The following is a 17,023-nucleotide window of genomic DNA, read 5'->3' as shown; positions in this document are numbered from 1 at the left end:
GACAATAGATTCAGAAATTAAGTCAATAATTCAAGAGGGAATTAATTCCACAACAATTTTAATCAAATAAATAATCACAAGTGTTGAAATGTATTTTAGTAAAAATGTGTTAAATAGATCATATATAATCTTTATTGTCGTCAGCTGACCTCGAGTTTCTCGTCTATATTAGATGCGGGCGTGGTTTATTTGAAGGGGATATTCTAGTGTGACAGACAGGCCACATCAGCCAATCAGACACTGGTTCAGAGCAATTCGGCGAAGGCGCTTTACTGAGGGAGCCAATGAACGTCGAGAGGGGGCGGGGCGTGCTCGCGACGCTGCTTGCTGCCGGGGAAACGGAGTTCCGATTGCGGACGGACGTGTGCCGGTGGACTAGAAACTCCCGCCATTTCGACAAGGAATTAACCTCTTGATTGATCCAGGTTACTTTTTTTGTAGCATTTGCTAATTCTCTTATCCGATAACAAGAAGCCCCGGCAGTACGAACACGCGGGGAATACAAGTGATTCAACGAGAACAGGCCTAGTTTGGAAAGACTTTGGATTCTTCAACGCGCCATACCTCCTTCTGAACTGAGCAGTTCGGTGTGGTTCATCCTTACATGTTCACTCGGAGGAGCTAAAAGTTTACTAACTATACCGAGAGACAAGTCCGGCAACCTGGTTTACATCTGAGACACTGCGTAAAACCAGCATGGCACCGCTACTAGAGGAGAGAAGAAGGATGCGATGAGGCGGGCGGCAAGAATAAGCGCACTGTTATTGTTTTGCAAGGAGATAGCGTTTGAGCCCGTTTGCGTTAGCTAGTCAGCTAGCTGCTACACGTTGGAGCCGGGCCTGCCGGCGGTAACGTGAGACGTGCTAAGATATTTGCGGGACACTTGCATACATGCTAAAGACATATTACTACATATTATTGTACTAGACGATTTAATTCTACCATTGGCACCCCGTGCCATCTGTGGATTTGGAAATGGCACCGCTTTTAGGCCGGAAACCGTATCCACTGACTAAGCCGCTAGCCGAGCCACCAGGCCCGGGAGAGGAGGTCTACATCATCGAGCACACCAAGGAGGCCTTCAGGAACAAAGAGTATCCTTTAACGTGATGATGCTCAGACTTATCGAGCCACTCGGCATGCTGTATACGTGACTTTGTCTAGCTTGCTAAACTGATGCCCACATAGTCCCATGCAAAGGACCGGAGAGCCGGCTAATGAACCTAATTTAATGTTACCTGGCGGTTTCCCCATTTAATGTTTACCCGCATGTACACAGTGTAACGTTACACTGATAGCTAGCTAGCTAGTTAGCTAGCTAATGGTTACACCGCTTTGCTAATGCAGCTAAGTTAGCTGGCTATTTCTAAAAGCTAGTGATATTGCTGTATTTTATGTGGCACATAGGAAAATATATATGCATAGTTAAATAAAGAGAGACGATAAAGACGTCCTTTCACTTTCAGCTTTCACGGCCCCGCTGACAGCCACCAATGCTAGCGCGGTTATCTAGCACGATGCTAACGTTAGGTATCCCATTATGTCACAATAGCCCGTCGTCTTCTCTCTCAGGCTGAGGATGTTGTTCGGTTGGTAAGAGTTAGCTTTTAACGTTAGCCTCTTTAGAATAGCTAGCCTTAGCTACCGGTGTATTTTTTGTTTTTAGTTTGACAAGAGAGGACAGTAGTCGATTAAAATCGGTTTATTTATTCATGGCAGCATTTTTGGGCTAGATAGCTTTGGTTATGCTGTAATAGTAAATTTACTTTACTTGTTTCGGTGTCCGAGTGAAAACTTTGAACGTCAGAGGTCCTCAACTGTCAGTTATGAAAACCCAACGTGACGCACGCAGTGTGGAAATTAACTTCTAAGTTTTAATTATGGTTACCTAAGTTGTCTTTAGTTCTAGTAGATTTGGTTTTCTACAGTGTCGTAGCACATTTGCTCACTCTACTGTTTTTATCTAACGTTTTAACATCGACATTTGTCATCATTGCGTAAAGAACAGCTATGTGAAGCGCAGGCCTCACTTATACCTCTCCATGCTATCCCATCTACAGTAACAGGGATTTTCACTTTACTGTTGTAGTTACTGCAGTTTTCAGTGGTAGCGCAGTCAAACTTTCTACTTTCATTAACTATTTGTAGAAGTGGGATAACTTTCCACAGAACTTCTGTTCATCATTGGGTAGCCAAGACTCTTTTCCAGCTTCCATCACCATCATCATCATCATTATTCGTTCCTACCTCCCCTTACCTTTTCCCAGTTTTGCATTGTTAATTACACCATTTGTACACTTTAGTTCTTAGCGTATAACCGTGCATTTAGTTTTTGTTATGTCTGTTGGTTGGGTGTCCCTTGACTTTGCCTCTTTCTATATTTCTGTCAACATCAGACCACGTGTGTCTTGCTTGTAAATAGTAAGTAAATGGCTAAATAAGGAGGAACTGTTTCCATATGACTGTTGTAATTTCTTTAACCAAACGCCTACAGAGAATATGAGGCACGCTTGCAGAGGTATAGTGAGCACATCTGGACATGCAAGAGCACTGGAAGCGGTCAACTCACGCACATTGAAGCATGGGAGGAGGAACAAGAAGTCACAGAACTGTTAGTATGACACCCTGTTTGTGTTTGCATGTACGTGATTCTATCCAACTTGTGAAAAAAGAGCCATTAGTCTACTCTCTGCTGTCCAAAGCCTGTACAGATAGGCTGTTGATGGAGTTCTGTGAAGAACACACAGGTACAGTTCAGTAGATGGCAGGGCTTTGCATTCAGATGCCCAGTAAACCTCTTGGTTCCCATTCTCTTCTAAATAGATAGACCACCACTGGTTGTTTAGATGCCCTCAAAAGCAGATTTCCCTCTATGACAGCAGCTCGGTAGTATCACGGAAGAGCCGTACTCTCCCAGTGAAGGTCACAAGGCTGGCTGCTTTGCTATGATTGGATAAATCTGCTGCTCCTCCTCTCATTCTATTTAGAGGGTGTGGGATTGAGTCATCCTTGAATCTGCAATGGCCTGGTGAGAGTTCCTTATCCTGATCTGCAAAATGGGGGCAAAAACAGCCATATAAAATGTAGAATAGTTAAACTGATCTTTGTAAGTCCGCTCATCAGCAACCAGGTGTGCGTATACTATATATATGTATGTATGTATGTATGTATGTATGTATGTATGTATGTCTGCTGTCGGCGAGAGAAAGTTGGACCAAACCATATGTGGCCAATGATATCTCACAGCAAAGACGGGGCAGAACATTGCTCAGTTGCCCGGAGCTCAAGTCGCTGAGGATCACAGGCTTTGTTTAAGCTCTGTCTAATTATATCAGCCAGGAGGATTTACTCCCCCTACTGGTCACTCCCAGCCCTTTGTTGCCCAGTTATGTAATGCTCTCATCCTGGTGACGAATGCGTTGCAGAAATCTAATAAAAACAATGTGAAAGAAATCATGTCAATAGATTGCTTCACACCCTTGAAAAAATTCAATTGTCAATTGTCTGATATGTCAATGGCCTTGTTTGCTGAGCATCAAGGCATTAAAATCAGTGTCTCGCTTACTACAAAATCTGAGCTTATTACGAGGGGAATGCAAGACACTTAACTGTATTGCACTTTCATCTGCATGTATTGTTAAACCTTGTTTGTTCTTAATGCTGATTATTTTCTGTGTGCAGGCTTCAGGAGGAGTATCCCCAGTGGTTTGAGAAGCCAGTTCTGGAGATGGTCCACCACAACACAGTGTCTTTAGACAAACTGGTTGAAATGGCCTGGCTGGAAATCCTCACCAAATATGCTGTGGATGAAGAGTGTGACTTCCTGGTCAGTTTGTCCTTTTCAATTCCCAACCTTGTTTTTTATTTATTTTTTATTTTTTATTTTTATCAACAAATTAGACACCATTTACTAAAGCTTATTAGCATGCTAAGATGAATGTTCTGCCTCAGCAGGTGCTTTCGGTTCTTTTAAAAAAGTGTTAAGAAATTACATTCCCTGCAAAGGTTAAACATAAGAGATACCCATCCTCAGTGGTAGTGCAGTGGAAAGCAGGTGTTTTAAAGGAAAACTTCCTCTTGTGTTCTGAGATTCTCACAAGACTTTTTCACTTCAGGTGGGGAAGGACAAAAGTTTGCAAGTGAAGGTGGTGAAGATCCATCCCCTTGAAAATCCAGAGGGTGAGTCGGGGGAGAAGAAGCTCGAAGGTGCCTGTGACTCTCCATCCAGCGACAAGGAGAACGCAAGTCAGGAGAACCAGAGGAAAGAACCTCCTCCCAGAGAAGAGGAGAACAGGAGAGAGAGTCTCAGTGAGTTCCAATAGATTGTAGTCGTGCACCATGGATATGACAAAACCTGTGGTATGATGATCAGTGTGTTCCTTTTGTACTGTACATGTGGAGTATTGGTTGTAGGCCCAGAGAAAGTTTTTTTTTTTTTTTCTTCAGATGGAATGTTTTCTTTTTCCCAGTTTCCACTTATTTCACAAAGTTTCAGCCACTTTTTCTACACGATTGGGACAGGAAAATGCTCTACTTTTCTTCTTTTTTTTTAACATATTGTTTCACTACCTATCAGGTGACAGAGCACGCCGTTCACCAAGGAAACTTCCCACTGCCATGAAGGAGGAGAGGAAGAGATGGGTAATGCCCAAATTCCTTCCCCATAAGTACGACGTGAAGCTCATCACTGAGGATAAGGTCTGTATCCTGTGGTCAAGAAGAAAGTGTCTCAACTGGTCTTTTGAAACCATGACAGTATATTACTTCCATTTGTGGTTCATGATCTTTTGAGGTCTACCCAGTTTGTATTTTTTTAAAGAAGCTGACGCTGAATCTTCCCTATTGACTTGTCTCACAGGTGATCAGTGACGTCCCGGCGGACAGTCTTTTCAGAACGGAGCGCCCTCCGACCAAGGAGATCATGCGCTACTTCATCAGGCACTATGCTCTGAGGCTGGGCATGGGCGAGAGTGCTCCCTGGGTGGTTGAAGATGAACTCGTGAAAAAATTCAACTTGCCCAGCAAATTCAGTGACTTTCTTCTTGATCCACACAAGGTAATTTACTCATGGTCGTTTTTTTTGCTCCCATATTAGACAATTTTAAAGATATTGCTTGATCTTGTCTCACACTCCCCCCCCCCCCCCCCCCCCATTTTTTTTGTTTAAAGTTTCTAGCAGAGAATCCCTCCGCAAAGCGTAAGAGCTTGTCATCTCCAGAGGGTAAACCGAGCAAGAGGCTCAAGACCCCCGACACACCAGGAGAGGATTCAGGAAACGAGAAGGGAGAGAAGAAAAGGAGCAGAAAGAAAGACTCTTTAGGCATGCCCCTTAGTCCAACCATTTGGGGCCACATGCAGGTAAGCTGGCTTGTATGTACATTATCGCGTGTCAGTTATTACTTTATGATGATGGGGTAAAGTCAAAGCTTTGCTTCATGGGCTCATATTGTCTGTTTTTCAGAAAATGAATGGCTCCCCTCTAAAGATGAAGAACTCTGGAACTCCAAAGAAAGGAGAAGGCAAAGGCTCGGCTCCCACTCCAAAATCAGGCAGGAAGTCCGTGGACAAGAAAGAAGGAAAGAAAACCGGAAAGAGCGGCGATAAGAAGCTCAATGTCCTCAAAGCTTCTAAAAAGGACGGTAAAGCTGGCGCTAAGACGCCGAAAATGAAGCAGATGACTCTGCTGCATCTGGCGAAGAGCACCTCTGCTGGGAGCCCTAAGAAGAGAGCCCGTAGTTCTGGAATGGGTACGCCCAAACTGGGGAAGCCCCTGCACCCTATGGCTCTCCACCTCCTTCGTTACTATAAGGAGAACAAGGGCAAGGAGGACAAAAAGAACTCCCTCTCCTCCCTCATCTCCAAGGCCGCAAAGACCTTGTCCCCAGATGATCGGAACCGGCTGCCGGAGGAGCTCAAGGAGCTAGTGCAGAAACGCTGGGAGCTGCTGGAGCAGAAGAAGCGCTGGGCGGCCATGAGCGAGGAGGAAAAGCAGGAAGAGATGAAGAAGAAGCGCGAGGAACTCCGAGAGAAGCTGCGAGAAAAGGCCAAAGAGAGGCGCGAGAAGGAGATGCTGGTCCGCCGCGAACTGTCGCGCCGATACGAGGACCAGGAGATTGAAGGTGGCAAGACTCTGCCGGTGTTCAAGCTCGTAGACATGCCCGAGGGGTTGCCCAACACCCTGTTTGGTGACGTGGCTATGGTCGTGGACTTCCTGCAGTGCTACGCAGGGCTGCTGATGCCTGATGACCAGTATCCCATCACAGCAGTGGCTCTGATGGAGGCACTGGCAGGCGAACGCTCCGGCTTCCTCTACCTGAACCGTGTGCTGGTGGTGCTGCTTCAAACACTGCTGCAGGATGAGCTGGCAGAAGGCTACAGTGAGCTCGACATGCCGTTATCCGAGATCCCGCTCACCATGCACTCTGTTTCAGAGCTGGCACGGTTGTGCCTGCGGCCGTGTGACGCCCACGGGGAGGAGAGCAACCTGGGCTCGGTGGACACGGGGGCTTTGGGCGGCTTCGACGACGTGGTGACCAGCGAGTTCTTGGAGAAGCTCGAGACAATCGAGGTGTTTGAGCTGAGCCCCGAGGAGAAGGTCAGCCTGCTGGTGGCACTGTGCCACCGTATACTCATGACGTACTCAGTTGAAGACCACGTCGACGCCATGCATCAACGGTCAGCCGAGGTGTGGAAGGAGCGTCTGGCCATGCTGAAAGAGGTCAACGACCGGAAGAAGGCCGAGAAGCAGATGCGAAAGGAGATGGAGGGCAAAGGTAGGCGGGGTTTAGCCGGAGAGCTCTTCCTGCTGTTTTTAATGGAGGAATGAAATTACAAATATGTTTTTATAATTTCTATTGTTAAATCTTCCTTCAGCTTTGCATTAGTCTTTTATTGATAGCACCAATATATTAATGTTTTTTGCTCTTTTCTTCTGGGCTCAAAGGCGAGAAAAAGAAAGAGGGGGCTGCTAAGAAGGAGAGCAAAAAAGAAGTAAAGGTAGAGCCAGAACCGGAGCCGGAGGACATGATCAGCTCAGTGAAGAGCCGGCGGCTGATGTCCATGCAGGCCAAGAAGGACAAAGAGGAGATGGACCGACAGAACAAAGGTAAACTTTGTTGCAAGGAGTTGAGCTGTTAATACATTTCAAATTGTGCTATTTAAAAAGAAGGCGAGCTGGTTAACTGACGAGCTTGATACCACATGTAACAATTCTCTCAGTATTTTGTCTTTCCATCACTGAGATCTTGTGAAAGCGTGCCATTTTTACTGTTAATTACTTTATAGTTTTTAAGTTGCTACACCTCACTCTTATTTGTTTCTGTGTTATTTTCCCAAAGAGCGCATGGAGAAGGAGGCTGAAGAGGAGCGTATGCGTAAACAGAGGGCTTCTGTAGAAAGAGCCTTTCAGGATGGAATAACCAAAGCCAGACTCGTCACACGCAGGACCCCACTAGGAACTGACAGAAATCATAACAGGTCAGTGCTGAACACTGTTTATACTCAGATAAATGTGAATTTGTATAACAAAGTAAATTATAACCGTGGTTGCTGGATGCTTTTGTTCAGATACTGGCTGTTTTCTGACGTGGTTCCTGGTCTGTACATTGAGAAAGGCTGGGTGCATGAAAGCATCGACTACAGCTTCACCCCTCCACCTGAGGACAAACCAGCCGAACCCGAGGTAGAAGAGGAAGAAGAGGGTGAGTCGGCCGCTACTCATGATTCACAAGGTACAGTAACTTTAGTGCAAGTTACCTTCATCGAAATGTTTACATATGTTAAAAAACAAATATTGGCATCAAATCTGCAACCCTTTATCTCGCTCTGAGTTTTGTGCGTGGACATTTTGGTCTTAATAATGATAATGAATGATTTTTGTAGGAGCTGAAAAGGACGATGGCAGCATAGACGGTGCTATAAGTGAGGGAGCCCAGCAGGGAGCAGCAGCAGACGTCTGCATAGAAACTACTATTCCCAACCAAGGACAGAACCTCTGGTTAGAGCTTTGTTTCTGTCTTCTCTTTCTTTTTTTATTTCTTTTCTTTTTACACAATCTTTCATTCTAATATTCTGCCTTTTTGAATACAGGTTTGTTTGTGACAACTCAGCTGAACTGGAGGAACTAGTGGAGAGTCTTCATCCTCAGGGGGTTCGAGAGAGTGCACTGAAGGCGAAGATACAAAGCAGGTGCATACACTCTCATTATAAGAGATGATTACTTTAACAAACGTGTCTACAGCTAAAGCATTACCTGCTGAGCTATTTAAAGCTTTTACATTCTGTTTGGACAGATGTGCCTTATTTTGAAATGATCATTTGTTGTGTTTGTATTAATAGCAGCAGCAAGCTTGTTAAGTTGTTTAAGTGAATACAGAACCCCCAGTGCGTCAAAAAGTATGAACAATGAAAAGAAGCGGGCAAAACAGATATTGTTTTTAACAAGGCAGCAGTGATGGAGAAAATATGAAGCCGTCTCTTCCCTGTTTCAGGTACCAGGACGTCCTCCACTCGGTCCATCTGAGCCGTAAAGGCAAACTGGGCCTCAGGACCTGCGACGGCTTCACAGAGCTGCTCAATTACCTGCGCAGTGACATCCAAGAGGTAGCCTCACGCCTCCATAAGGGAGGCCTGGGATACCTGGACGACAACGTAGACATCGAAGAGCAGGTCATTAGTTTGTCTGTTTACATCTGGCCAATATCAATATTAATGTTCACTGAAGATTCTTAATCTTTCAGTTTAAGTGATTTTGTAGGACCTTGTCAGACTGTAGACATAAAGCATAATGTGATAAAGCTATTTTGATTATGAAGATGTGTCCACCCAGACAAGTGATTTGGTAAAAAAAATGTTTTATTTAAATTTAGTTTATTCATATATATATATAATTATCGGATTAAACTGTTTTACCCATACAGTGAAATTCTACTGATTGTATAATGTATATTTCTGATTTGTCCACAAAACGTTGTGATTGTAATTCCTAACGTTTTTTTCCCCCCCGTTTCATCTGCTATTCACAGTTGAAAGACATGGAGAACTTGAAAGACTTTGGTGAGTGCATCATCACCATTCAGGCCTGTGTAATCAAAAAGTTCCTGCAGGGATTCATGGCCCCCAAGCAGAAGAAGAAGAAAAAGCAAGGAGGGGAGGAAAGCAGCAAGGCCGAGGAGGTGGACGACGAGAAGAGACTGGCAGAAGAGGCCAGGGTAAGAGAACAGAGTTTCAGTGTTCAAGTTCAGTTTTAAGTCAATATGAGATGGCTCACATAACAACATTAAATGCTGAAGTTTGCTCATGAAAAACACTGAATACTTGTACAGGCAGAGCTACCACTATTCAAGTCTTTCTTCACGTGAGTTTAAATAAGTCTGTGCTTCTTCCTCTCAGGTGGCAACCGCGGTAGAGAAGTGGAAGACTGCCCTCCGAGAGGCCCAGACCTTTTCCCGCATGCATGTCCTGCTGGGGATGCTGGATGCTTGCATTAAGTGGGACATGTCTGCTGAGAACGCTCGCTGCAAAGTCTGTCGCAGGAAAGGTAGGCTAGTTTTCAGCTGCTGTCTCACTCATTATGTCTCAAAGAAAAGAATTGGAGCAGTAGAAATAAGAGCATTATGCCTTTTATTGAAATAGAAATGCTTTTGTTATAACATGGCTTTTTTTGTTCAAAACGGAACTGTTGCACCACTACAGTCTCCTGTCTAATAAACATGGTTTCTTCTGTTTTTTCTCATGAAGAAACAGTCAGTCCTTACTTAATAGGTGTGCTGGATTATTGAGTTGCAATGTGAGCGAGGCAGTGCTCCACTACTACCCTTCTGCTCCCTGTCTAGTGCTCAAGCATGACTCGTCTGTGCTGAAGCTGATGGAGTCTAGGCCCAGATCCAAACAGGGCAGCAGGGACAGGCTCAGAGCAGGAGAGACTAGTAGTGTCAGGCAGGTCTACGTACAGAGCAGCCAGCTCCGCAGGCCAACAGGTGAACCTGTAGTGATAAGATGACGATAAAAGAAAACTTGTTTACTTGCACAGCTGCACACACGTTTTGTTGGCCTTTCAGGGAGTGAAGACAGGAACAAAAATATTGTCATACTGAATTTAAAAAAAAACAACTTCTTTAGCTCAGAGCTAAGATTTACATATTGATCTCTTCCAGGTGATGATGAGAAACTTATCCTCTGTGATGAGTGCAACAAGGCCTTCCACCTGTTCTGTCTGCGGCCGGCCCTGTATGGCATCCCTACCGGAGAGTGGCTCTGCCCGGCCTGCCAGCCTACTGTCGCCAGGCGTGGCTCCCGTTCAAGGTGACCGTCTGCCTCACACTTTGTCACTGTTTTCTTTCGTTGTAAACAGTCGTACTACATTGGGGGTGACAGTAACACATTTTTCTTCAATGACTAGCTTATCTGTTTAGGTTTTTAAAACCTAAACAGAAAAAGAAAAAAGAAAAAAAACAACCTTTTTTTTATTTATTTTTTATTTTTTTTGTGTTAACGCATTAACTAATTAACGCCGAAAATGATTTTTATCGAGCGTTTAATTATTAAGCGGACATTTTTAACACAAGAACCAGCCGGGCAGCGAGCGGTGAACAGCTGTTTGTGTGGAGTGTCTTCCTTCTCATCCTGCTTCCTTCACCTACATTCCCCTGGGTCCTAAGACCCTCCAGTACAGCTTCTTATCACCCTTTTATGTACCAACGTACATTTATAACAAATACAACACATAGTACAAGGTAATCCGCGTTGCATATGTGTCTAACCAAAATACCCCAAAAAGCAAAAAAAAAAAAATCATTTAAATTATTTTTTTTGAGTTTTTAAAGTGTTTTTGTTTGTAATATGTATAATAAGCATATCATTTAGTTATCACTACTGATAGTTTAACAAACATAAAAATATGACGTAGATAGGTTTGCAGTTTTCAAGGTGTAAATTTCAGATTGAAAATAACTCACGTTTTCTGCTGAGGTGACGTAAGTTGCTGGTGTTACCAGCAGCGGCATCAACAACATCAAACTTGCAAAACGTCGGATTTTTTAAAACCAAAACACTTCCAAACAGCAGACACAGCTCCTCTCTTGGGCACAGACTCTATTGGTGCATCTCCGGTCTCTCTTGTTCCTCCTGCATCGCTCTTTTCTGTTCTTTAAGTAACGCGACGGAGCCTCTCCCAGCTGTTAGCAGACTGTTGTGCTAACGGCTAGCTACCGAGCTGTACCCAGCATGCTGTTCGGCAGTGAAATTTTATAAATGTACAATTATTAGTGTTACAAATTGTTTATGTGTCACAAACTGTTGTGTGCTGTGGTGTTGCCCTGTTAAAGAGCGTTAGTTGTGGGTTATTAATTGTTGTGTTATAACTATAATGTAGGGGTCCCTCTCACTACATAAGTAGCTCCAACCGTAACGCTGTACGCGGCAAACAATATATTTTGGTTCCTGTTGAAGAGTGACAGCAGTTGTTTCGGCTATGACGGTATATGAAAAACTCATATCATACGGGAAATTAAAACCGGTATACCGCCCAGCCCTAGTTTGTACTCTCCCTTTAATTGAAAGGAAAATGGCAGAGCATTAGCTTTAGTATTAATGACACTGATATTGGACACAAATATAAACCCAAAACCTCTACACTAAACCCTGCCTCTTTTTTAACTACAGACAATTTTCTTTGTAATTTGCGATTTTTTTGATTACCAACCTCTCTGTTGCAGGAACTACAACCAAGACACGGATGAAGAAGAGGACGAGGAGGAGTCTGAAGAGGAGGAGTCTGAGGAAGATGAAGAGTCTGAGGAGGAGAATGACTACAAAGCTATGGGTCACAGCTGTGAGTATCAGCAAGATTGAGTCCAGATCTCATAAAATAGTCCCGATGATGATTCTGCATAAGGGTTTCAACCAGAAGAAGTTCATGTTTCAGTCTCTTTTGACTTCTATGGACCAACTCCAGACTGTAATCTTTGCATCATCAATGCGTGACGTTTTGTATTAAAAACTATGGCAAAAAGAGAATGCAACAAATTTATTAAGTCGTCCGAAAGTCACAGATTGTGTTTGGTTTTGGAAATGAGGGGTTCCTTGGTGCTGACGGTTGGGAATGAGAGGAATGCTGACGGAGCGTTAAGGCCCTCCTCTCTATTGTCTGGACCTTTTTGCTTTGAAGCCACGTTTCTCTCCGGCTTCCCTCAGAGAATGCGACAGGATGATCCCCGCTGTCGTTTCAAGCCTGCATGTCAAGGATAACGATTAAGACGTTTGATGCATCAATGCTGAACAGTTCAAGAGAGAACCCTAAGAATCTTTCTCATTTCTAGAGTGACACTTTGTCATAGTTCACGACATTGCACGCTGGGATTGAGTTGTTCGAAATAAAACTATAGAGAACAGTTGGGCATTAAACACTTTCAAACAATATCTTCATTACAATAATTACCTATCTGCAGGTTGTGTGACAAATTTACAGATAATCTTCTTTACACATGGCAAAATTTGTTTTGTTTTTTTTCCGCTCTACCTTTTTTATACCTCCTCTTCTCGTCTTGATCACCTCTCATTGTTTCTTTACAGTGAGACCGAGGAAGAAAAATAAGCGGGCTTCATCTCGGCAGAAGATTTCAAAAAGTAAACCTAAGAAGCAGTCGTCTTCAAGTAGTCAGAGCAGCAAACAGAGGACCGGCCCCAACAGCCCCGCAGACATCGATGAACTGGTAAGAAACCAGCAGGACTCCCTCGTACAGAAGCTACGTCTTGATTCTCAGAAGTATTGAGGAATATATTATATTTCAGAAACCTTCAGTCAGAATAAATCAGGTGTGTGTGTGTGTGTGTGTGTGTGTGTGTGTGTGTGTGTGTGTGTGTGTGTGTGTGTGTGTGTGTGTGTGTGTGTGTGTGTGTGTGTGTGTGTGTGTGTGTGTGTGTGTGTGTGTGTGTGTGATGTCTTCAGGTGCGACAGAGTTCCCAAACAGGAGTGCGCCGACAGGTGCTGGAGCTGGAGAGGTGCGAGGAAATTCTCAAGAAACTGACAAAATTCCGCTACAGCTGGCCTTTCAGGTGAGCAGAGAATATGATCTTTTGAATGGACATTCAGTTTATTCTGGAGCTGCAGCAACTACTTGCATTTCCAGATTATCCTTGAGAGCTATGTTGCAGATGTTGGTCTCTTTAGACCCATGAACAAAATCAAAAATGATTTTCTGCTTTACACTTTTGAGTTTGTTGTAGTAAATAGACATTTCCTTCTACTTGAATGACTTCAGACACCATGAATTGTTATGATCTCACGCTGTGCTCCTTTTTCACAGGGAGCCTGTGTCGGTGGAGGAGGCAGAGGACTACCTGGAAATCATCTCCCAGCCCATGGATTTCCAAACTATGCTGGGGAAATTCAGCCAGGGCTCGTATCGCCACGCCCAGGATTTCCTGGAAGACCTGAAACTCGTCTTCTCCAACGCAGAGGAGTACAACCAGCAGGGCAGCACGGTGCTCTCCTGCATGGTGAAGACGGAGCAGACGTTCACCGAGCTGCTCCAGAAGCTGCTGCCTGGCCTCAGCTACCTCCGCCGGCGTTCACGCAAACGCATCAGCCAAGCCCCTGCAACATCTGAAGAGGAGGAGGAAGATGATGAAGAGGAGGAGGAGGAGGAGGAGGAGGAACCAAAAAAGAAGATGCAGAACGGCAAATCGAACAGGAAGAAAACCAGTAATGTTCGAGGACGGAGGGAAGAGGAGAGCGAGAGTGGTGAGGACGATGATGAGGATGACGATGGCAGGAGGAGGAGTAAGAGGACCTCCACCACCTCAGGCAGGAAAGATTACAGGGAGCAGGATAGCGATGGCGAGCGGGACACACGGAGAACTCGTCAGCGGGGGGGCCGGGGTGATGCCGGCGGGGCGAGCAGTGACGAGGACCGGTCCAGCCAGCAGCGGCATTCCAAGCGACAGAAACGCTCATGAAGTCCAGGGTGCTTTTTTTTTTTTTTTTTGTCGTCTCTTTGATTTAAAATTTCTGTCCCGCTCTTCTAAATGATCAAGAGCCCTCCTCCTCCTCCTCCTCACAGCCAGCGGGACTTAATCCTCAGAAGGACTTTTTTGTGTTCTTGAATTTCTGTTCATATTTTGAAAAACGACAAAAGAAAACTGATTTATATTTGTAACATGTTTAATATAGGTGATTCTTTTTTTTTTCTTCTTTTTTTTTTTTTTCAACAAAGAAAAATGAGACATCTGAGATAATAGATGGGTCCTTGTAGCCCTTAAGACTCTTTGATTTGAATTTCTGTTCCAAGTTGAGACACACACACACACACACACACACACACACACACACGTGTGTAATTTGACTTAAAATTTTGTCAGTTAAAGAGATGGTGTCCATGTAGCCGAAACCCTCTGGGAAATCTTTTTGTTAAAAAACAACGCTGATGACTGATAACTCCTTTCACCTGTAAATCGCTCTGACTACTAAGCATCTTGACACCAAGATTATCTTTGGTCAAATGCCAGTCTATAGTTGAACTTGATAGGGTTTTTACTAGTTTTAGAATAATTTTTTTTTTTTCCCAGCCCAGGTGCAGATTTAGTGTCAAAAGCTGGGTCGACACTTCAGGTCACACGTGTAGTCGCGTCAATTTCGTGCTAAAACACAAGTTTCTTCTCAGCTCTCATGGTGCCAAGATGTTTTCAAAAACACGGACTGGACTTGGAGTCTGGTTCTTGGCGTGTGGAGCTGAGCAGCCTTTCCTCTGTAGTGCCCTGCCACTTTAAAAAGAACCGGTACCTCAACGGTCCACCAGTTTACACTCCTGTGTAAAGTGCACCTATTATTATGCCAGCAGCTGCAGGACCAGACTTTGTTGAAATTATGTGCATAAACATTTGTAAACAGTGTTTAAAAACAACAAATGTGACATTTGTTAAGAAAATGGGCATTTTTGAATATTTGATATTTTTTGCACATTTTTATTTGGTATTGTAAAGAATAACTTGTTGATCTTAATCACATCAAATAAATGGCAAGGCTTTGAATAACCGGGGGGCTCTCCCAGTCAATGAAGAGAACACGGCAAAGATAATTTAGTCACTTGTACATTTTGTAACTAAAACGTTATGTCGCTCATTTAAATTTTTATTTAGTGACGCACACATCGAGGGTGAAACGGCTCCAGAAAGGCGAATGAAGGCTTCCCTGCATGTCCTGGTTCAGTCACCAGGTGGTGCTCTCTGAACACTCTTCGTCCAGCAGCAGTTCAGTGACGGTGCTGCTGTGACTCTCTGCTCATCAAAGGACTGAGGGAGCTCCATGGCGCTGGTGTATCTTGGCTCTACAACTTCTTTTTGTAATAACTCCTACACAGTCACGACGTAACACACCTTTTTGAATGTGCAGAAGTTTGTGTAGTTTGTGGTGAGGTTGCCAGCGATGTATATGTATCCTGATAAGGCTGTGGTTGGTTTGACCTCTTCATTCTGTGCCGTTCAGTGTTTTTCTAGTGAGGTTTTCATCGTCACCTTTCTGATTTCACTTGGCCACCGATTGCCTCCCCCCCCCCCTCCTGTTTTTGTTTAATTCCGGCTTTGTTCCTGACAATTCACAAATTGTTTAAATCACTGTTGTAATTGTTTGACATTTCAACGAACAAACTGCCCTTCTCAAGTTGAGACCTGACTGTAAATGCTTTCTTTGTTCTTTGGGGAACTGCAAAAAGTCTTTTACACTTCCTTTTTTTATATATATATATTTATAGTCTAAAGCTGGGTTTGGGCAGGTTAGGAGGATTCACTTGTAAAGAATTTCCAATAAAGGCTATGGACGAAGACCGTAGTTCTCCCTGTTTTATTTGAGCCGGTGAGCGTCCCCCTGGTCACACATCACTGCCATCTGTAAAGCCTTGTATTAAGACGATGATTGTGGAGGAAAACGGGTTAGCCGTGACTGCCTGTCTAATTTTACTTTTTAATAAAATATCAAACATGGTCTTACTCTCTGATGTGGACTCTTTTCTCAGGAGCATCTCAGTCTTCTAATAGAAGCCAAATTAGCTTCAAATCTGTTTGTGTTGAAACAATCAAAAGTGACGTTGCAGAGGAGAAATGGCTTCAATATTTACAAAGGAGGCTGAGCAACTTGGACTTATACTTATGCCATGAAAACATTTTGTGGAAAATGTTAAGCTTGGGATGATTGAGTTTGGCCTTAATCACACAACTCTGGCTCTATAATTCACTTCATATTTAACTTTAAGGAACAATATTAATATCCTCAATGCACTCGGTTTACAGAAAAGACCAATAGAAAGCTGTGGACACAAGAAACTTAAGATATTTACACAAAGTTATTACCGTGTCTAGACTAGACTGCCATTGAATTTGGCTTCTTATAGACCAAAATAATGATTTAGCTGCAGTCGGTAGTAGCAGGTTTCACAGGGAGCTCTCTCCACAAACGTGCCCGTACAGGTGATAGGTGGCAGCAAAGATAACTAAAAAACTGGAAAGTCCCAAAGTTATATAGACTATGAATATCATACAAAGGGTGTGTCTGTGATGCATGCAGCAGAGGAGAGTGCAAGGAGGACAGCAAGAAGAAGTGCTGACAGCCGCTGAGCCATCTGTAATTTGGCAACAGGTGTTTGGGGCTGAGATGGATCAGAGAAAAGGTCAGAGATGTGGAAAGTCAGTGGAAACGTAACACTTGATTAGTGAGCGTTCAAACACAGTGATGGCTGGATTCAGCTATTATAAACATAAATATAAAATCCAATTTTGGAAATAAGAATGCAGACATGATTTAAACTGACATTCCTTGAAGCTCTATATTTAAAATGAAAGTGTGTCGTTCCTGTCCATCTTCCCCGGAAGTCTTTGCAACTGCAGCATTTTGAGCCACAAAAGAAGACGGAGGCTACAGGTCCGTGTTCTTGACCCACAAGAAAAGAAGTTGATGGCAGATTGAGGACATTATGAGTTACGTGCCCTGAGGCGTTGGGAGGGAAGTCACAGCTTTTGTTGTTATTTCTGAGTC

General features: G+C 43.8%; 1 protein-coding gene across 2 annotated transcripts; it reads left to right on the top strand.

Annotated features, from left to right (window-relative positions):
- Window positions 1–363: 363 nt before the first annotated feature.
- baz1b (bromodomain adjacent to zinc finger domain, 1B) lies at window positions 364–15,976 on the top strand. 2 transcript variants are annotated; one of them, XM_068709214.1, is made up of 21 exons: window positions 364–1,094; window positions 2,495–2,611; window positions 3,682–3,826; window positions 4,116–4,308; window positions 4,577–4,698; window positions 4,859–5,056; window positions 5,170–5,358; window positions 5,462–6,773; window positions 6,944–7,105; window positions 7,338–7,476; window positions 7,567–7,700; window positions 7,882–7,996; window positions 8,089–8,187; window positions 8,490–8,667; window positions 9,024–9,209; window positions 9,391–9,538; window positions 10,155–10,302; window positions 11,715–11,830; window positions 12,571–12,710; window positions 12,947–13,053; window positions 13,305–15,976. In XM_068709214.1, exons 1-21 carry the CDS (start codon window positions 976–978, stop codon window positions 13,954–13,956), a joined length of 4,719 nt encoding a protein of 1,572 aa, XP_068565315.1. In that variant the 5' UTR covers window positions 364–975; the 3' UTR covers window positions 13,957–15,976. The 2 variants fall into 2 exon arrangements, with proteins under 2 accessions (XP_068565315.1, XP_068565309.1); XM_068709208.1 differs by having other exon boundaries at window positions 7,567–7,730.
- The last annotated feature ends 1,047 nt before the right edge of the window (window positions 15,977–17,023 follow it).

Source organism: Cebidichthys violaceus, unplaced genomic scaffold (genome assembly GCF_023349555.1).
Source record: "Cebidichthys violaceus isolate CVI_PGR_0920_01 unplaced genomic scaffold, fCebVio1.0.p SCAF_1, whole genome shotgun sequence".
Taxonomy (NCBI): domain Eukaryota; kingdom Metazoa; phylum Chordata; class Actinopteri; order Perciformes; family Stichaeidae; genus Cebidichthys; species Cebidichthys violaceus.
Note: the sequence above shows the minus strand (reverse complement) of the source record. Positions and strands in the feature narration are given on the sequence as shown.